The sequence below is a fragment of the Poecilia mexicana genome, unplaced genomic scaffold (genome assembly GCF_051168715.1).
Source record: "Poecilia mexicana isolate PSO_F unplaced genomic scaffold, ASM5116871v1 scaffold_6, whole genome shotgun sequence".
Lineage (NCBI taxonomy): Eukaryota > Metazoa > Chordata > Actinopteri > Cyprinodontiformes > Poeciliidae > Poecilia > Poecilia mexicana.
Window position 1 is genome coordinate 34,419,334 of NW_028263375.1, and position 22,862 is coordinate 34,442,195.

At 40.3% G+C, this 22,862-nt stretch overlaps 1 protein-coding gene across 4 annotated transcripts in view; it reads right to left on the reverse strand.

The window, feature by feature from the left end:
• The window catches only part of cadps2 (Ca++-dependent secretion activator 2), a 240,977-nt gene that overhangs the window by 53,811 nt on the left and 164,304 nt on the right, over window positions 1-22,862 (reverse strand). For 2 of the 4 annotated variants that reach the window (XM_088006677.1, XM_088006678.1), the window contains exons 18-20: window positions 19,948-20,104; window positions 3,191-3,332; window positions 2,493-2,612 (exon numbers count right to left, since the gene is read on the reverse strand). In XM_088006677.1, the coding sequence (XP_087862803.1) occupies window positions 2,493-2,612; window positions 3,191-3,332; window positions 19,948-20,104 (419 nt within the window). The remainder of the gene's footprint in view (window positions 1-2,492; window positions 2,613-3,190; window positions 3,333-19,947; window positions 20,105-22,862) is intronic. The other 2 variants (XM_088006675.1, XM_088006676.1) reach the window with 1 other exon arrangement.

The following is a 22,862-nucleotide window of genomic DNA, read 5'->3' on the forward strand; positions in this document are numbered from 1 at the left end:
AGACCCTCCAGGCCTGGAGCTGCCCACCCCTGATCTAGTTTAAGATTTTATTCCCCGTTTTTAAGAGTCTCAATAATATGATGGCAGGACACATCATATTTCACCACCAGAGCTTGAAGGTCCACAGATGAACTGTTGTTTGACACTCAAACACTGCAGCTCACAGGTACTAAGTGGTGACAAATAACCCGTGGCTAAAACTGCCTTAATACATCTGAGATGCAAAGTGTTAATCATATTAAATCTTTTTAAAAACACATTTCTCTGATCAGAATTTTAGTTCTTGTCAAACTAAATATTTAATCTTTTATTGTGCTAATTCTCATACATGCATTAACTATCACTGCCTATTTAACTTTGCTCTTTTTTAATGCTTTAGTTTACCCTTTATGTAATGGTTAAACTTTTTATGTTGCTCCATAATTAGCTATTAGGGCTGTTGTAAACGAATATTTTAGTAATCGAGTAATCTATCGATTTTTCTTACGATTAATCGAGTAATCGGATAAAAAAAATTATAAAATGAAATATTGGTAAATCTGGCATAATACAGGTGTTACTATCAGATATCAATGTCAGTCCAATTTTTCATATTTGAGCATCCCTAACAGTTGCTTTATTGTAGTTTAGAAAACTAACCTGTAACAATAATAGCTCACTTTCTAAGTTAACCAGAAGAAAAGTTATAGAAAAATCTGAAATTATATTGAATTTAATAACAAAGAGGCAGGCTCACAAATATGCTTATAAAAAATGTCTACAATCCAGCTTTTAGTTTATGTATTCATCTTCAGTGAGTTTAATAGATTAATTAAACTCACCTTGCCACCTAACCTGTCACGCTTTGGGTTTGAAAATATGGGAAATGCCGTCTGGAGTGGGAGGAGAGGGCGAATGAACGAACGTAAGATGGGGTGGAGGGGAGGAAATAGACCAGCGGACTGACGAACCGTTAGACCGGGGGACGAACACGGGGGAAGCAATACGGGATATTTACGACACCTTCACTGGTCACACTCAGAAACTCATCTACCAGCCATGTACGATGCGCTCCGCCACCCGTTTCTTCAGACCGGGATATGAAATGTATTGTGCGGTTCGTCGGTAAAGCTACATTTACACGGTAAGCATCAGCTACTCAGCCGCCCGCCCTGTTCAGGCTATCCGCTCACCTCAGCGCTCTTCCCGCCGTTCGCTTTCAACCAGCAGCCCCGGAGGAGAAATGCTGCCGTACTCCAGGCATTCCCCAGTCATTTTAAGGATGCTTATTGGTTCCCCAAAAACGATAAAAAGTCGGGCATTATCATCAGTCAATAAAATCCCCACGGGCCAATCTTGAAGATTGGACTTTATGCCGCTGAGACTTAGCTTTTGTCAACAACTCAGAGGCGGAAGTGAGAGCTCCGCGCAACGCAAATGAAGTCCCGGCCGGAACACGGTGCGCTAACTAATAAAACATAAATTAACGAAGCTTCGAGGCAGGTAAATTTTCCTCGAGGAATTTTAGTAATCGAGGTACTCGAATCATTCGAGGAATCGTTTCAGCCCTATTAGCTATTGCTGTTTTTAATGTACTATTGAAATAAAATATACTGCTCAAAAAAATAAAGGGAACATTTCACTTTAATTTTGTGTGTGGCTCCAAATCCAGGCCTCCATTGGTTAATAAATTTGATTTCTATTGATGATTTTTGTGTGATTTTGTTGTCAGCACATTCAACTTTGTACAGAACAAAGTATTCAATGAGAATATTTCATTAATTCATTCAGATCTAGGATGTGTTATTTGAGTGTTCCCTTTATTTTTTTGAGCTTTGTAATAGCAATAATTAAAAGTGGTGGTAAAAAAGTGCTTAACAGAGTTTCAGATTAGTTTTGGTTTCTGATGACAGGATCAAAGCCAGTGCAGATGCTTTGGGAGTTTGTTTAGAATAAAATCCAGTTTTTTTTCTCAAAAACTGGATTTTATTCTCTAAATATCTCTACTGTTATTTATAACAGCAGAGATATAAATACATGTGGTAAAACTGAAACTACAGTTAAATTATAAATAATACATGTTAACATGTTTCTGATTGGCTGCTGTTCTCTATGATCCTGATAAAAGTCCCCGATAAAAGCCATGGCTTCCTGGTTCTGGAATGGTTCTGGTTCCTGTTGCTAGAGCAGGATTCTGTTTCAGTGGAGACACAAAGTGCTGGTGTTTAGTTAGTTCTGCCCTCAGCTTGGTGGAAAAGACCCTTCATCAGCTCATTCTTATTTAGGACAGATGATGAGGAAATGAAAGCTAGGTTGTTTTAGTTCTATCTGCACAAAAGGCTTTGGCTAATCTGAACATAACAGGAGAATTAACTAAATAAACAGGCTCCAGATTATGAATACATTAATGTTCCTGAAGAGTGAACACTAACTCCAACAATAATAGTTTCTCAGATGCTCTGAAGACCTATAGCGTAGACTGTCAGAGGCATGAATTGCTCCACTGTACATACGTGTTCTCATAGATCGGTCCAAACCAAGCAGGAACCGAGAAGCTGGGCATCTGAGGCAAAGTGAGGGGAAGGCTGGAGATTCTAGGAAGAGGAACACTGGCTAGATTGTTGGTTAACAATCTGCCAAACAGATCAGACCCATGACAAAGGAGGATTTTAGCAGAACAAAAGGAGAAAGCAAAACAGGTGAAAGAGGAATGAGAGCAGACATCAGAGTCACTGGCCTGTTCCATTTTATTCTATTTGTTTCTTGTCCCATGAAGGTTTGTGCTGCTTCGGTTGGTTGAGTGTAGAATATTGTCGGCCCAGTTCCCTTTTAATTTTTGTTTTGGTCACTTCGAAGCCACAACCATCAAAAGCAGCAATTTAGCCTAAAGCCATTTGTTCTGCCCGCTGTTTCAGATCTTTGAAACATACACTTTTCATTACACCCTTCAACTAACAGAGCTAATGGAACATAGAAAATATCTACCTATAGATGACCTAGCTCTAGATTCTAGTTGTAAGAAGAGTTAGGTCGATACATAATGTTCTCCAGTGTTTCTAAAAGTAAGTTTTATTAATTGGTCATATTCTGGTCATATTCACTATTCTGTTATAACAAGGACAGAGTAAATATGTCCCTTACTGCACAGCCAGAGCAGCACCATGAATGTCACTACTGCTATAAAGCTAAGACAGCTCACAAGTAGCCGTACCTGACTGAATGCCAGGTCTCCTGCTCAAAGCCACGGTGGATGGACTGGGCAATGGAGGTCTCCATCAGGTCAATGTATCGCACCACCAGAGGGATGAACAGGTCCTGCAGGTGTTTGTGGAACGGCCCACTGCAAAGATGAGCTGTGGAGGTGGGACCAACAAAAGACAAAGACAGCAGATCTCTTAGTTGTGTATGGTTGTTCATTTCAATATTTCTCTAGAAAATGACATTTCTAAATAGGATCTATAAATATAAATACTAACTCAGAGAACTGACTTCAACCAGGAACTCAACTTTCACAAAAGCTCTTTGATTATATTTCCCCTCTCTTTAGCTTGGTCACATAAAAAAAAAAAAAAAACTGGTTAACATTCTGACCCTTTTTTGTGTAATTAGGAAGTAAAAGGAAAATGTTGCTTTCAAAACTGTTCATGGAACCCTGAAAAGTATGGGATGGATTAGTATTTAGCAACTGTTTCAGAATCAACCTAAACACTAAAAGGCATGTGCCTGAATGTAACATAGACTCAGGCCCAGTTCACATGACAATGATCCAACAAAAATAGAATTTTTGTTCCATTTCTGTTCACACATTTACATGAAGACGTTCTAATTACAATCTTTGTTTACACAGTAACAGTATGCATCGAAAAGGTGCAATACCCTCGCCACGCCACATGTGTTAAAAAATAATTTAAAAAAAGTTCTACTTGAAAGAACGTCTCATGTTTCCCCACCAGATACTGTTCATCCAGATATTGGGGGCAAACACACACTGTGTGTGTCTGATTGAGAAGGACCTCGCTGCAGCAAACAGAAAGGGGCGGGAACGGACCTGGATGTCTCCCAGGAAGTGACGAATGTCGAAGAGAGCTCAGGTCGCTCTGATCCTTTTGTGGCAGGAAGAAGGTGGAGGCTGCACCTGCTGGCAGGGTGATTGCAAATGAGCAAATAGCGTCAGAGGGCGCTCAGTATAAAAGCTGAGGTCAGGAGGACTGACACTGGTTGTTTTGCTGTTGACAGGTCGCGCGCCGCACTTCCGTGTTGGGCGTCTGTGTGCCTAGTACAGAAACGTACTGGCGTATTTACCTCCACGTTTGATCGTGGGTGGAGTGGTTCCTGTGACAAGTGCCGATGTTTGTGAGCGTTCCCGTTTGGGTGGAAGCGAAGGGAACTTGGCCTGATCGCAATCGCAGCTGTTGGCCACACACTTACCGCTGCTGCTTTGCCTGGACTGAGTCACCGCTAATTTAGCGGTCAAGAGAGAACAGGTGTTACGTCAATCCGCGTTTCCCCATCAGATACGGTTCCCCCCGCGTCGTCTTGCGGCTCCGCCCCGCCCACGCGGTAAAATTGGCGCGTGCTCGTGATGAGCACTGAGAAAGCGCGCGCATAGCAAGCACGCGCTTGTTCGGCTCGCTTGTCTGTGGAACTACGGACACCGTGAAAGCTCAAACATGTTTTGGCAAAGTTGTCACACTTTCTTCCCGTTTTTGCAGGAAACTAATAGTAATAATTAGTGATGGGTAAATGAGGCGTCATGAGGCGTTTCGACTCATAGCAACACTGTATTGATACTGTGTCGATACTGTGTCGCTCAATACTGACACCTGCTGGACATTAAAAATTCCTACAGGCAACGTAGTGATTTGATGACCTAGTCTATACAATAAGATTTAAGTCTTTGTATTGTATTGAATATTATATGTTGTATTATGTCATATCTTCAGTTACATTTAAAATATATTTGATATACAGTCAATAAAGAATGTGAATATGTACCATAAAGTGAATATTTAAGTGAATGTGTTTGGAATATGGACTGTTTTTTCCCACACATTTTTATTTTAAAAAAAGTTTTTACAACATTTTTGAAATTTAGCCTGTTACGCTTTTTTGACAAAACTTCTCCTGCTGTAGAAAAAAATTAAGTAAACATTACATAACATTACATTTACAGCGAATATTTTTCTTAGGGGTTGCGTTCCGAAAATAACCCGTGATAGGCGAAATCCGTGAAGTAGTTATAGAGGAATTTAAAGGTGCTATACTCATGAAATGAGTTCCTTTCTGACTTGTAGGTCAGATTGACCCAGTACATTTGACACAGTACATTTCTTTTCAGTCAAAACATATCTTAATGTGAATCAACCAACAACATGACTTTTAACTATTAGTAGAATTATATTCCTCTACATAATTACCTTCATTTTTACAGTTATTACACAGCATAAATAAATACTTTACATTGAAACCAAAGAACAAAACCTGTTTTCAGGTCAGCGGATGTGCGTGTTCATCAATCGGGCCTTAATGTGATCCGCAGTCACGTCATTAAAGCGTCTCCTCCAACCTGCCCCGCGAGATTCACAGCTGTATCTACAGCAGAGCGATGGACCTCATCAAGCGAGCCTCCGGTCAGGTTTGCGCTGCCTCTGGCCACAGTTTTTTTTTTTTTTTTTTTTTTTTTTTTCAGGAGACATCGAAAGTTTCAGTTTCCATCTCCTGAGTGGCCAATCTGTATTAAACACCGTAACGTTATTGGCACTCAGGTAGCGCGGAGACTGTTTTTACCAATCATACGGTCAATCAGGACGAAGAACACTGTGGAAAAAAAAACTGCACAAAAAAATCTGCGAAGCAGCGATACCGTGAAAAGTGAACCGCATTATAGCGAAGGATCACTGTATATGAAATAATTTATAAAACGCAACTGAGTAATTCGTAGAATGGCTGTATATCAGAGTTTATTCTAGGTGTGTCTGGGACTTCATTCTCATGCCTCATGATGCCTCAGCATTGAGGAGGAGGATTTATTTAAATAAGACAGCTTAGTTAAACAAATGCGACACTTAACCTGCAGAACATAATATGAAAGTAAACTAAGAGTCAGTTTCAGCTGAATTTGGGTTCAGATAGATCAAGTAGAAACTGACAAGAACCGGATGAAACGACAAAAACGAAAACAAATTTATTTTCCAGCAGTGTTGTGGTACTCGAAGTTGGTCTTGGTCTTAAGACCATTTTTTGATGGTCTCGGTCTCGTCTCGGACTCGACCGCATTTGGTCTCGGTCTTGTCTCGGTCTCGGGCGCTGAGGACTCGGCATTTTATTTCAAGACCAGTCAAGACCGCAACTGTGAAAATATCACTAAACGTGCAGCATTCTGTCCACTTTATTTGTTAACATCTTTGTTTTCAGTGGATGCAAAACGCACCAATTAAAATCCAAGCAACTACGTGTTTCTGTTACTCCCCCCACCCTCCCCACCTTTCACTCGCACGCGGCGCTCCAGGACATGCGCAGTGGTTTTCTCTCAGTGGCAGAAAATGTTTGTCTAATCGTCAGTAATATAATAGCGCTGCATAAATAGTAAGAAATCCGATGGCCACAGCTAACTCAGCAGCGCTTCGCTTTCACAGACGGTGGGGACAACGTCTAACTTTTTTCGTCACTTAGAAAAGTAGCTCAAAGAAGGTAAGCTCCGTTAACGTGATGTTAGCAAAGCTAGCTGTACAGAGACACATAAGCATTGTGATGAAACATGTTATCACTCACTATGCTGAATTATTGTGCGGAGGTGTTGACTGACTTGTCGCATATATGGGACAACGCTATGTCCAAAAGTCTGCAATATAGTGAGGTGACATTCAGAAACAGTCGATTCTTCTGCACGGCTCTTTACTTATTAGATAGGACTGGAGTGTCACTCACTGAGAGCCGTTGTTCTATCAGATAGCCATACGCTGTCAGGATAGCATACATGCATTAAGCATTAAGAAATCCGACCGTCAGAGGAGTTGTCAGTTCACCATACGCAGCAAGTTATGATGAACATAAGTCATTAAATTGTTTTCAATGATAACTATATAGATATACATGTGTTGTCAAGGTTTCAAAGTGTATTTAAAGCAGGGTCTGGCTGCAGCTGGAGTTAGCTACAACACACACCCGTGTAAAACTCACTTAACCGCTAAGTCAGGATGCCATACAACTGTTAATTACAAAGTGTATGACGATCTACGTCATGATTCTGTGTTGTTGATTAAATGAAATCTTATGGTAATGACGTGTCTGACAGATATAGCCGGTGTTCTATCAGATAGCCATACGCTGTCAGAATAGCATACATGCAGTGAGTACCATGCCAGCGCATGCGCATTAAGTCCGACCGTCAGTGGAGTTGTCAGTATACGCAACAAGTTATGACGAAAATAAGTAATTAAATTGTTTATAATATGACATAATGTGATAACTAGATGGATATACATGCGTTGTCGTGGTTTCAAAGTGTGTTTAAAGCAGGTCTGGCTGCAGCTGGATGCCATACAACTGTTAATAACCAAGTGTATGATGATCTACGTCATGATTCTATGTTGCTGATTAAATAAAATCATATGGTAATGACAGCGTATGCATATCTGAGCTAAGCGTATGACTATCTGACAACATATGCTGACCTGACAGAACACCTGTTCTTTGTTCTTGTAATGCTCTGTGTACACTGCATCATTATTTTATTTTATTATGTACGTTAATATTTAAATTAACAAATAACTAAAACACAAGAACGAAAGAGCACGCAGAGCATGCACATTGCTCTTTGATTGTTTTTGTTCAAAGTGGCAGCTGTAATGTCTGCCATGGTGTCAGACTACCTGGCTTCATGTACTGGGAGAGAGAGTGAAAACAGTCACGATGAGCGCCTTCTGTTTGGTTACTTCTTGCTTGTTGCTCCTTGGTCAGTGTTCATGGTTGAGCGTTATTTACCATCAGGGCATTGCCTCAATTGCTATGTTTAATGGTGCAGACAGTGGTGGTTTCTTATATGAGCAATATGGGCAAATGCCCAGGGCGTTATCTTTTTAGGGATGGCACGAGACCATCACACTTTTTAGCACATAAATGGAATATTTAATATTGGTAAAATGTATTAAGTATTTAATATCTAGGTGTTTTATGGTAATATGGATCTTTCAGATTATTTTGAGAAGCAATTTCGATCATATTTTACATTTTATTGTGTCATGTAGCACGGGCCGCTGGTCTTGGTCTTGACTCGGTCTCGACTTTCATCGGTCTTGGTCTTGACTTGGTCTCGGACCCCAAAAGTCTTGGTCTTGTCTCGGTCTTGATACACTCTGGTCTTGGTCTTGTCTTGGTCTCGGGTTAGGTGGTCTTGAACACAACACTGTTTTCCAGTATATGATCAAAATGGTCCCACTCTGCGGAACCTTTCCTTTGAAGCTGCTCCGTAGTTGATGCTGTAAAATATCAAGAATTTGTTTGGCAAATGCTTTTGACAGATTGACAGATTCGCTTCCTTATAAACACAGTTTGTCATCCAGCGTCATTTTGAAACAGTTCCTGTATTGGTCACGTGACTTGCTGAAACCAATACGCGCACCGACACGAGTGTTGGTCTATGGGGCTTGATACATGCGCCGACGCGTCGGTGTTGCTGGACCCATCACTGGTAATAATACTAATAATTATAATAAATAATATATATGTTATATATATATATATATATATATATATATATATATATATATATATATATATATATATATATATGTTATATATATATATATATATATATATATATGTTGTATATATTATAATTATAATAGATAGCATAGTGCTATATGAATTAAAAACAGGGCAATGCAATTTAATGCTCAATATTACCCATCAGATACTGTTTCCCCTATCTGATGACCATATTTCACCCATATTTGTCATTGTGATAATAAATTATTATTGTCTTGAAACCTGTCTCTTGCTTATTGCAAAGTCGGATCTGTGTCCTTTACCGTTAATTCCTGGGTGATAACCCCAGGTGGCGTTGTTGGCAACAAACAAAATTAATTGTATTGTCAACCACTGAATGCCGCACATTCACAATGACAAAAATCCTCTGCTGGATGAACTGTCGGTTCTTCAGGATGTGGGAAGATTCCTTAGGGCTGATGGGCTGAGGCAGAAGGCCTAAAAAAAAAAAAACTCTGGAAGTTCAGCAGAGCAAAGCAAAAAGCATAAGCTACTGGGGAATCATACACAATTCTTAATAGGAGAGGGCTCTCCTTTTACAGCTCTTGTTAAATGTGATAAAAAAATTGGATCCCTGAAGGCATGTTCTGCCTCCCATCTGGGCCCCCTCTAGGCCTGGGTTAGGGCCCTGCTACACCCCCCACCCAACCTGTGGCTCCTTCCCTGATGTGATGTCACAAATATGTTACAATTGTGGGAGGAACTGTCTGCTGTTGATTTCTAAATCAACACCAGACTGAGTTACTGTTGGTGTTAATTTATAAATCAACACTGAACAGAATTGCTTTTATTTAACTCTTTGGAATAACAAAGTCTTTAGGGAAACTAACACTCATGTTGTTGAATTAGACTAAAGTGTTGAATTAACACTGTATTTTAACATACAACACTTAAACTGGAAATCTAACACTTTTGAATTTGCTGTGCATGTTTTGAGTCATACTATGCATGAGCTAGGGACAGAAAAGATTCATTTATTCTGTCTACAAGACAACCGAGACCGGTACGTTTCCGTTGCACTCTGGAACCCGTTTTCAAACTGTGCCGTTGTCAGAGAAAAACATTTGGTGGTTTCATGTAAATGTACACTACAAACACAACAAAACTCTTCCATTTTCACCAGAAATTATTGTAAACAGCCTCAGTCTCAATGAAGTTGTTCTAGTTCTGGTCTCAGAAGTTCTTTAGAGAACAAGCATCAGGGAATCCAGGGAACCAAGCAGAGGTCAGGGAGAACCTGGTGGTTCTGTTTAAAGCAGGGTTAGGTTCTACATCTGTACCTGCAGGTTCTGCTGGTTTTTATGTGAGACGTCAGACACAGGCAGTGAAGACACTAAAAAGTTTCACACACACACAAAAAACATATCTTTCATTTTATTTTTAGAGCATTCTAGCTCCTGAGTGCAGCTGAGAGTTTTTAAACCTCCTGTGGTCTTAGCATAATGCTCAGGAGGATCGCTGCAGATGCCAGGGTCAGGCAGCAGGGAAGTTGGGGGTCTGTCCCGTCAGACCGTCAGTTCCCGAAACCACACAAAAACCTCTCATAAAAGCGCACAGTGTTTGTTGTTTTCTCTGACAGCTGCTTGGCTATCTGCTTGGGGGGTTTCACTGTGTATGTGTGCGGACAGGGTAGGGAGAGTATGATCCATGGAGGGCAGGGGGCAGTCTATGCTTTGCAAGTCAATTCAAATGGATTTCTTAACATTTGATGTTAAAAACCTTGAAGCAGTAGCATGTTCAGTATTTAACCCCTGACCCTGTGCTACCTGAGACTGCTGGACGTGAGTGACTGGCCTCCTGTCAGATTCTTATGAATCTCACTTCAACAACACATCAGGTTGGCTACAGCCAACAAGGAGTCACAACTAGAGAACATCAATGATACTCGTAGGATGGTTCTTTGAAACAGATAAAATACTTTTGAGCATGAAAGTGGATGTGGTACTGCAGGGTAGTAGGAGGCTAATCATACTCATCATGTCGACGCTGTCTGATCTGCAGTCTTTAGGTAACACAAGCATGTTGAAGTTCAGAATCACTGGTAAAACTGTGTGCTCCAAACAGAATCCTTTGCTAAATGGAGAGTAAGCTGACGTGTTGCGTGACAGAGAGCAAGAACAGAACTAAGGCTAATTTCAACATGAAAACAATAGGGCTGAAACGATTCCTCGAATGATTCGAGTACCTCGATTACTAAAATTCCTCGAGGAAAATTTACCTGCCTCGAAGCTTCGTTAATTTATGTTTTATTAGTTAGCGCACCGTGTTCCGGCCGGGACTTCATTTGCGTTGTGCGGAGCTCTCACTTCCGCCTCTGAGTTGTTGACAAAAGCTAAGTCTCAGCGGCATAAAGTCCAATCTTCAAGATTGGCCCGTGGGGATTTTATTGATTGATGATAATGCCCGACTTTTTATCGTTTTTGGGGAACCAATAAGCATCCTTAAAATGACTGGGGGAATGCCTGGAGTACGGCAGCATTTCTCCTCCGGGGCTGCTGGTTGAAAGCGAACGGCGGGAAGAGCGCTGAGGTGAGCGGATAGCCTGAACAGGGCGGGCGGCTGAGTAGCTGATGCTTACCGTGTAAATGTAGCTTTACCGACGAACCGCACAATAAATTTCATATCCCGGTCTGAAGAAACGGGTGGCGGAGCGCATCGTACATGGCTAGTAGATGAGTTTCTGAGTGTGACCAGTGAAGGTGTCGTAAATATCCCGTATTGCTTCCCCCCGTGTTCGTCCCCCGGTCTAACGGTTCGTCAGTCCGCTGGTCTATTTCCTCCCCTCCACCCCATCTTACGTTCGTTCATTGGCCCTCTCCTCCCACTCCAGGCGGCATTTCCCGTATTTTCAAACCCAAAGCGTGACAGGTTAGGTGGCAAGGTGAGTTTAATTAATCTATTAAACTCACTGAAGATGAATACATAAACTAAAAGCTGGATTGTAGACATTTTTTATAAGCATATTTGTGAGCCTGCCTCTTTGTTATTAAATTCAATATAATTTCAGATTTTTCTATAACTTTTCTTCTGGTTAACTTAGAAAGTGAGCTATTATTGTTACAGGTTAGTTTTCTGAACTACAAAAAAGCAACTGTTAGGGATGCTCAAATATGAAAAATTGGACTGATATTGATATCTGATAGTAACACCTGTATTATGCCAGATTTACCAATATTTCATTTTATAATTTTTTTTATCCAATTACTCGATTAATCGTAAGAATAATCGATAGATTACTCGATTACTAAAATATTCGTTTACAACAGCCCTAGAAAACATCTACAAGTAAAAGATTAAATTCTGTAAATAGGCTTGATTTTTGGACTGTTTGTGACAATGCAGCCATTTATGACATCATGCACAGTTCCCTCCCCCCACCTAATATCTCCTCTGTGGGTTTAAAACAGACAAATAACTCTTGACAGACTGTGCCAGCCCACAGAGACCAGGGGAAAGAGTATTGGGTGAGAAGCAAGCAAGCGAGTCTCCCAGGACTTCATTAGTTTTAATTCCTTTTGCTCTGCTCCATCATAATTAACACTAGCCTTTTTGCCCTCCAGAGACTAAAACTTGCCTCTACCATAACTGTTCGCTTTCACATGTTGACAATCAAGTGAGCATTTAAATAATCAGCAGAACAACTGAGGGATAGCACACTTTGAATTATAGTTACAGTAAGTCACCAAAGATCAGTTGACTGGAGGTCACTGCTGATATTTACAAAACAAATCTATATTAAGAGTAACAAAAACTATGGATTTATTCATATCTGTTATTTGAACTGAATTCAAATGCATGTTTTTCTCTTATTATGTTCATAATTATAAAATAGAGGACATCATTTATACAAAAGCAGTCAAATGTATGCTTCAGCTTTCCCCATGTTTAATCTCCTTCAATTGCCTCATTACGTTCCAAATCAAAAAGGCTCATGTTGTGACACTTGGAATAATTACAGCCTGAACAGAAGATGGTAATTAGACAGAATTTAAGATATGGGCTACCAAAAGAGATTTGTTGCTTCTTTACAGAATGTTACTAGATTTGTTTTTTGTTTTTTTGTTCCCAACATTGCCCCTGGGCTGTCTGTCTATCTGGCTGCCTGTCTGTTACTGTAGCTGAGGTACTTGGGCAGCAGCCATGTTAAATAACGCCTTGCATCTCGCCAGATCTCTGCTGGCTCATAGACAAAGCGCTTGATACAAATTCAATGAGCCCGGATCTTTTTTCCATCAGTCAAAAGTGAACACTGAATTTGGGTTCATTGGGATAAAATTATCTTAGTGCAATGTTGATGTTTCTTAAACTGCAGTGTTTTGGGTTTTTGTTCTCTTCCACTATGTCCGGACCTTGACTTGAGGAAAGATAAAGTTGTTACAAAAACAAGTGGGCCAAGCAATTTCACTATCCCTGAAATCATGTAGCGTTGCTTTGTTGGATGTTTTCCAGATGGTTCTCTGCTCACAAATACCTCCTTTTGATCCACAGTAGTTCTTTATTTGCAGCTGCTGTTTTGTATCGGTACCTAAGAGTCAGGAAAGAGTTTTTCCTTGACATCCATTCTTTAATATTCTTTTTTAGAAGTTTTTTTGAAACATGCTTTAGATACAGATGTGTTAAATTTTCCTTGACAAACTACTAAATTTTTTCTGTTCAAACATGTAGATTTAAAAAGGAAAAAAAAAGACCATACGAAGCTACAGATAAAGCAGCTAATAAAGCTGTGGTCAGACATTTATGATTAGTATGAATGTCCAAGTAATTTTACAAATAAAATATAGTGTAGATTTTAAAAAAAGTTTTTTTTACAAAGCAACCAGTTTGAATTGTCCCACTCAGTAACTGTCCACAAATCTGGACGACAATTGCAACTTATTAAAGTTTCTTTTTCAAAGTATTGTTTGTGGTTAATGCACTAATGTAGCTTGACAGCCATCTACAGTCATACTTCCGTTGCCACAACACACGTCTGTCTTTGTTTACAGACACTGAATGGGTCTGCATATGCATCAAATAATTAATCATTCACGTTCACTGGGACGGTCTGACATTGCAGCCTTGAAAAGCTGTGAACCATGGAAAGGAAAAAACATGGACACTACAAAAAGGGCAATGAAAAACAACATGAACAATCATTAATACGTAAATAGAGCTTAGTCATTATTTCTGCAGTAGGTTAGTGTATTTAGAGAGTAACAAACATTTTAGGGTAGCATTTTGGTGTTTTATCTGTTTCTTATAACATCAACTTATTTTCTGCAGGGGATCAGGAAATGATGTTTGGAGGCACTATTCTTAATTATACTTATTCACCATATTTTGATTTTTGAACAAAAAGTAATAATAATAATGTCTGATAAATGATAGCCAGTAATGATCAATAAACTGTCCATGCTTAACAGTGGTGCTTTCCTTTCAGATATAAAGTCAACTTAAACAAAGTTGACATTTTTACCACCACTTAAAATGCAGTAAACAACTGAATTATTACTTCAAGAATTAATTTCTGAGTTTAGCTAATTGAAAGAAATGAGTTACCACAACTTTTTCAGAAATGTAAGTAATTGTAACTTATTACTGTTGTTAAGATGTAGTGTTAGATTTTACAGTGTTGTTGTGTTTCAGAAACATAATGGCAAATACAAATCTCGTGTTATATAAACTCTATGTTGCCAAAAGTATTCCCCACCATCCAAATTATTGGAATCAGATGTTCCAATCACTTCCATGACCAGAAGTGTATAAAATGAAGCAGCTAGGCATGCAGACTGTTTTTATAAACAGTGGTGACAGAATGGGTCGTTCTCAGGAGCTCAGTGAATTCCAGTGTGGAACTGTGATGAAACGCCACCTGTGCAACAAATCCAGTTGTGGAATCTCCTCATTCCTAAATATTCCAGTCAAATGTCAGCTGCATTATAAGAAAATGGAAGTATTTGGGAAAGAGAGCAACTCGGCCATGAAGTGGTAGGCCATGTAAACTGACGGAGCGAGGTCAGCGAATGCTGAAGCACATAGTGCAATGAGCAGGAGTGAAAGTAGGGGGGTACGGTCGGGTACTGCGTACCCCTAAAAGATTTAGCGGAGGTACGCAGTACCAGCAAGAGAGGAGAGCGGCTGTCTGCTGTAAAGAATCAACGGGTTCACTGTGCAGCCGTGACTGATTAGTTTTTCAAGAACAATCTAAAACATGACTTAATCAGTTAATAAATAACTTTTTTTCCCATTTCATATTGTTTCTGAACTCTTGGTGCTTTGCTAGAGCAGCGGTGCAATAAGTCGATCGTGGAAGGTTTTGAGTCGATCTCAGCATTAGGAGACAAACTGAACGCCGCCAGGAAGCTGAGACCAGCACATCCTCTTCTGACTCATCAAAACGTTCATAACTTTATTAAAAAACAACAAAAAAGTCAATAAAACGTTTCAAATTAATGACCCAACAACAATAATAATCTCAGTGATTATTGTTTCAACAAGGTGTTGCGCAATTCTGTGCGTTTCGGTTCCATTACCAAAATAACGAGCAGAGCAGGAGTTAAAAATGAACTAATCAACCACCGGTGTGTTCAGGGAGGCTTATTAATGATCGCAAAATAAATATCAAGCCTGAAAACCTGATATTGTAACGAATGTTATGTTTTTAAAGTAATCTCTGGTCGGTTTGTGGAGCGCAGGAGGTTGCCATGGCAACGGCTGTGCTGAAATGACAGAGAGAGACGGAGAGTAAAAAGGTGCGAGTGGTTTAGAGCAGTGGTCCCCAACCCCCGGTCCGTGGACCGGTACCGGTCCGTGGACCAATTGGTACCGGGCCACGCAAGAAATAATTAAATATTTCCGTTTTATGTATTATTTGAGTCTGGAGGATCTTTTATTTTGAAAATCCTTTAACCGGATTCTCTGTTACTTGTGCGCCAACACTGAGCCCACAAGCAGCAAAATGAGTAAGAAACAGATCAGATGTCTTTGGAAAGTTTCTTTGCAAAGGGGAAAAGGCCCAGAGAAGAGACAGGAGGATGGATTTATCCCGGACCGGTAGGTGAGTCAAACATTACAAGCCGCTCTGTGTAACATGCGGCAACAGGTGTTATGCCTAGAAACGCATGCCTGCCCAAAACTGCATCCCCTCTCGCAGGAGCGCGCATCGCGCTAAGCTCTCGCATATTGACGAGAAAACGGACTGAAATATGACCGAAGTGGAAATTTTAAAGATATAACACCGGTCAGAAAGACGCATTTAGTTCAGTGTCAATGAGATGATATTCAGAAAGGATTCTTTTACTGATTGATTTTAGTTTCCTCTGCGATGAACTCTTTGCGTAAAGTCTATCACGTCCTCGCATGAGGGTGTTAATTATAACCTGTCAAATGACCGACGGGCTTTACATTTTCATGTAGTTAAAAAAAATAACCGGTCAAATACAGAAAATATTCCGCTAACGCGACCTCTGGGTCGCATGTAACGAAGCACAGCACATGGCGCTACACCCCCCCCAACCCCCCGCCACCAGGAGGCGGCACCCTGCTACAGAGCCAAGAAGAAATAATGACTAACGGGAGCCCTGAGCTTGTTTCTCTGCAACGAGACGGTCCCATCAGGGAGTGATGGGAGACAACGACACCCGAAGTGTTGCTTATATCCACAGCCTGCTTGGTCTCTACGTGGCAAAGCAGTTTGACGCTTCATTGCTGGGCAGGCATGCGTTTCTGGGCATAGCACTGGTGGAAACGCGGTCACTCCGAAATAGAGCCAAGCCGAACCGGGTTGTTTCTATTGCTGGTGGAAAAGGGTCAATTGAAAGTCTTCAAGCAAATCAGAACAGCTGAGAGAACTTAACAGAATGTCGCCAGTGAAAGTCCATGAGTAGGAGGAACAAAACAAGACCACCAGAGGGCGGTGTTGTCACATAGAACAGAATGGAATGGGTCAAACACGTCACAGGGTCCGAGCTGCGTCACGTGTTCCCTCATGACGTAATTATTATAAGACTTAAAAGTATTTTTAGGCCTTTATAACGTGCTGCACAGTTGGCGCAGTTGGTAGAGCTGTTGCCTTGCAGCAAGAAGGTTGTGGGTTCGATTCCCGGCCCGGACGCTTCTGCATGGAGTTTGCATGTTCTCCCTGTGCATGCGTGGGTTTCCACCCACAGTCCAAAAACATGACTGTCAGGTTAATTGGGGTCCCTCTAAATTCTCCTTAGGTGTGAATGTGTGTGCATGTTTGTCTGTCTCTAATTTCCCCTGTGACAAGGGCTGGCCGACCTGTCCAGGGTGTTAACCCGCTCGCCCCCGAAATGTTCAACTGGTGAACGATTCGGAGTAATGTTTCGTCCGAAACGTTACCCTCTGTGAGGGCACCTGTTCGGTACTCACAGGGGGCTGAGGGTTATAAAATGAATGATGAATGAATGTTTTACCTCACATTCAAAAAATAACAATTCACTGGCGACATTCTGTTAAGTTCTCTCCGCTGTTCTGCAAATCACTCCCTGATGGGACCGCCTCGTTGCAGAGAAACAAGCACAGGGCTCTTGTTAGTCAATATCGTGAGTTAAAATTTTCACGAAAGTAAAATGCTTGTTTTTGGGGCGCATCTGTATATCTTATTTTGAAGGGATATGTAAAAGTTACCATAGCGACCAGATTTAAGATTTAAGAATTGTCGGCCGATTCTCCAAACCTCTGTGACCACAGAGCTGATAAAAGTACAACAGGTTCGATCGGTTCGTGTGTCCAAGGCAGGAGGAACAAACCACACGAACATCCCGATTCCAGAGGATAATCCAGTAAAACCCCCAACATAGCATACGGGAATTTAGAATAACCAAACACGGATGACGATGTAGTTCAATAGTGACAGTTTGTGGAGTCATTTTAAGAGATAAAAGAAACAAAAAGAAAAGGCGGTGGATAAAAGACGACGGGAGCAGCCGCTCTATTTGCTGCACTATGATTTGGAGGTGAATATGTTTTTTCATAGTTAACATTTTTAACTGAATAAACATATATAATAATGACCTTTACATATAATGATAAACATTTCCACATATCATCTCTGATATCCACCGGACTCTCAGTTGCGTGATATGTCAGCTGTTTGGGATTCCCCTCTGTTCTTACGTCACCGCGCTTTCTGATTGGCTACCTGTCACATTCAACAGGTTGTGTTCTCGTTCCCAGTCAGGGTAAACCCCACAGGCTGCGATAAAAAGGCCAAGACAACCCAAATTAGGTATATTCAGGATTTAGCGGGAACACCAACATGCAGAAGCCTTATCTGACGGTTCACCCCCCTTCCCCCCAACCCCCGGGCCGCAGCAAAATTTTCCAATGTCTTCACCGGTCCGTGGTAATAAAAAGGTTGGGGACCACTGGTTTAGAGTTGATCACCTGTTCAGTTATTTTACCTTAGTTTACCTTTTCTGTGGCTCATCACAGCCGCTGTAGTTTCTGAACGTTCAATAAACAACAAACTTGGACTAATTACCTCGTTCTTTGTGACTATACATCATTTACAACAAACATCAAAAACGGTAAATATGTTTCATTAAGTATTTAACAAACAAATGGCTTCTACCGCGATAATTATGTCTAATATAAAAAAATAGTTTGGTGCTGTTGAGCTCAGAGTCTGAGAGGCTTTTCCTTTATCAAACAAGTTTTTTTGCCCCTTATTTAGTGGAAATATTGATGTTGATGAGACTTTCTCCAAAATAATAACCTTTTTCAACCTTTATAGCTCCACTGTTGAAAATGAGGCTCTAACATTCACAAATGACAGTGAAATAAAATCCAGTCCAACATCTGGTTTGAGGTGATTCCTCTGGAACCTGTTGGAGGAAAAATATCCCAACTTCAGAAGATGAGCTTTAACCTAACAGAGCTCTGTGGTTCCTCCTGTCAGTATGAGAGTCAGGGTGAGGAGGCGCCATGTTAGGAAGATGAAGCTGCAGGATCTTCAGAACAAACAGGTCATGATGCTGGGCTGCTGATTATCCCTCTGTCTGGACACAGGATCAATAGAACCAGCTTAAAAGCTAAAATGAATGGTTATATGCCAGACATGGAAAACTGGGATGAACTCCATGCCATGATGTTCAGAATTTAGGTCTCATGGCATCTCAAGGTTCAACATTGCAGCCAGTGGACTGAAGGAAATACAGCTCTAATTTGTAACAATTCAAGAGCTACCAGCTTTTGAATTGTTACAATTCATATATATATACACGTGTTAGTGAAACGTATCTGTACGTGTTAACATGTACGTGTACCCCCAAGAATTTAAAGCTACTTTCACCCCTGGTTACATGTTCAACCATGTTCATACTAAACCTTGTTTATTTCATGGGCCTGATTGAAGACATAAGGTTTGCTCAATACAAAATGTTTTTACTTATTCTTATTATCTTTCTAAACAGAGCATGTGCTACCACATGCTAGACTGGAGTGTCTAATTTCACACAATAGTTTCCCTATTTTATCATTTGTCAGGTTTTCTATTTCAGTGATAGAAAGGAGATGGTCAAATATACACTTCAACAAAATTTCTCTGTATGCCTTTCAGGAGGATTAAACCAAAAACATTGGGCCAAGAAGTTTCCTTTATGCAGCAGTGCAAAGCAGTCTCCCATCAACATCAATGAGGACCTGGCTCCAGTCAAGCTGCAGTACCAGAAGCTAAGGTTTGATGGTTGGGAGAGTATGACAACTGACAGCACAACAATCAAGAATGATGGCAAGACGGATATGAGCATTCACAAAGGAAATTATCTCTAACATGAAGGAGTGTGTGATGGATGGATGGATCTTTGTCATGTTTTGAGAACCTCTTGACCCACATGCAGACCATTGACCGACTGCTTCCCAGCTGCTTATATCTCCAACCTGCAGATTGTAAAACCAGCTGCAGGTGTACCAGTCTGCCCGGCTCACACAGAGATCCTGTCAGAGGGAAGGGCTCTCACACTGACCCAAAATCCAGGGACCTGACACATCCAGGACAATTGGTAGAATGTCCCTGTTGTTCTGACACTTTAATCGCTCTTACTTCGAGTGCAATTCAAATTCATAATCCCACTAAGATGTTTTTCACTCTCATTTACTGTTTCACTCACCAGTTTTTTTTTTCTCTAGTCCACTGAAGTAGCAGCTTGGTTCAGACATATGCCCATGAATAGAGAGGTTTGAAAACAATTCAAGACTCACAGTCTGCTCGAAGGAAGTTGTTCAGGAGTTGGAATAGTGGGAAGCTGTTCCAGGAGTCGGCAGGCTGGGCCTGTAGAGTAGAATCCATGTCTGCTCTGTACAGAGACAGGAAGCTCTCAGCATGCTCTGCCATCAGCTCTGGCCACCACGAGAAAGCCTGACATTGATGGAAAAATGGAAACAAAGGCTTCAGATGCTATGAAAGATTACAGTGCTTACATTTATTGTAGGAGATGTATGCAGACAAACACAAACATGACAAGATAAAATTCTAAAGTGGTAAGTGGGAAATGTCGAGTCATAACATTGTAATTACAGAGTTTAGTTGATCCTCATGGCAGAGCTGGAGGAGCAGTCCATAAGTAACGTTGCATTGTATTTCCTATGACTCAACTTCTATTTAAATTCACCTTTGAATGGCTGCAATATTATTTTGGTTAAGCTCACCACGTGTTTCCACCTTTCTTACATTTCTGCATTACAGGCTCTATTTCCAAGCTGCTGGTGTGGAGATGGATGTTTTGAAAATGAACAGTTTTGAGGATCGAAGAATCACCAGGTTAGTTAAATGCAGTTTGTTGACAGGAGTACAAACTGAAAAGGTGCATTTAAAAGGCCGAGTGATTCATCCTTCAAGGCCACGAGTACAAGGGACTGCTGCCTAGTCAAACTCTCCGTCTTACATCTCTGCTTCTTTTTCTTTCTCCATCAAACAGAAAAACTGACCTCAGGACATCAGCATACGGCTGAATGCTAGTTGCACTTTTCTCTTAGGTGTCCTTTAGCTGTCAAAAGCAGAGGTCATCTGAGCAGGCTGACCTCGGTCAACTGGAGAACCACATCACCCTTGATGCTCTTTAGAAAAAGCGAATCAACAAGTGCTTTTGCAACAACATCTGCAGACGGTTTTCACCCTGTTTTGGGCTTGAAAGCAGCTGACAGTCACAGCAAGCAACGACGTCTCACATCTACCTCTGTTCATTTAGACTTTAGCTGCTTTTAAAATGACATCTCACTTTTACAGATTTTCATCATCAAGACCTTTATAGGACACAAATAACAGAAAATAGAAGCAGTTCTTTTGTGACCTCTGTGACATTTTTCAGGGGGAAAAAAAGACGTTTTAATTCAAATGTAAGGGATGTTCCCCACAAAGTAAAATTCATCCATTATAGGTATGAAAACTGAACGTTTCCAGACAGTAGAAGGCTAAAGTTCCTGCACATATGTTTCAGTAAATATTCTCACCAAGCATGTCCCCCCAGAACATCCACAGAAACAAACCTGAGCCCTCAAATAACTAAGTCTACTCGAGTTATGGTCAACAGTGGCATCAGCTTAAACTATGTGTGCTTTGCAAAAAAAACCTTGTTTTTCCTTTTCTCTGGAGCCCTTTTGGCACATCACTGCCACTGGTACCATTACTACCACTAGAGGCAAAAATGTGGAGCTACTACGACCCAGCCATCAGTCTGTCTCTTTGTTGAAGTCCTTTAATAATTATTTTAGTTTATTTTGGTCATACTTTAACTTTGATCACATTAATCCAAATTCAAGATAAACAGACTTTATGTTGCTAAATACACAGTCCACCATTAAATTATTCACAGTGCTTCGCTTTTCCACATTTTGTTATATTACAGCCTTATTCAAAATGACATTAAATCAACCTCTTTCCTCAAAATTATAAATATCTCATTAGAATTATGAGGAAAATGAGTTTTTTTTTGCAAATTTATCACATAGAAAACCAAGAAACATTTATTTAAGTGTTTGCAGACTTTGCAATGAAGCTCAAAATGAAGTTGTTTCCACTGATCACTCTTGAGATGTTTCTACAGCTGAAATTGAGTCCACCTGTGGTCAATTCAGCTACAAATACACAAGTATTTGTAGATCTTCGGTGGGTCATGAGCTATGATACCATGTTTGACCTGAACCTTAACCTGCTTTAAACTTCTCCTCAACTTCCTTCATCTTTGTTTCCTCTGTCTGCTTGACGCTACATGAATGACTAACCCCTAACCCTACAAGTGCCTACAGGTGACATATGTTGTGAATTGATGCTCTATAAACCAACTGAGTAGAATTGAATGATGTTATTTGTTAAATAAGGTTCTCTGTCCAACTCTTGAGGAATTCACGGGACGTTCATGCTCAAACTGGTGGGTCCTATTTAATAATTAAGTGACTTCTGAGGGTCAAAGTGTGCAACTTTTGGAAAGGTACATGGAATCTATGAATAGCATCTGGCCATAAACATTATCAGTGTGCAGCCTGAGGCTTGGTCAAAGAGGAGCAATATAGTGTTTTTAATGTGATGCAAACAGTTGGCAGCTTAGCAATAAGTCCAAGCCGTTCTCTTCATAGATAATTTTAGAGAAATGTCTCCAAAATTGACTTGATCTTCCTTTTCCATTCCTGCTAAAAGGAAAATGTTTTTTGTCCAAATTCTTCTGCTAGCTGGAGAAATGTGGTGTTGCTTTCACATGCATTTTTTCCTAAATTAAGAGTCAGAAAAAGTTTAAAATCATACAGAAAAGAAGAAAATATATAGAGGTACAATAAAATAATCTTAGAAAAGAAGGCAAAGATGAAAGAAAAAGAACAAGCAGCAAAAGTAAAGGAACAATAAAAAATGGAAACAAAATGCATAAGAGTAAACAGCATATACACTGTAAATTATTTGAGCCACATTGTCTTCTATCTTCTACTCTTTAAGTGTAAAGAGTAGTGAGTTTTAGGTTTTGAACCTAAATGTCTGACTTTGTAAAAGATAAACTTACAGTAAGTTAACTTGTTATTAATTTTGTCAAACCACCAAGAGTTTAATGATCTAGAGTTTTTAAGTTAGCACTTAAAAAGGAAGAAGAAAAATACAGGAGTGGAAACTATTTCACAGAGTGCTTAGCGGC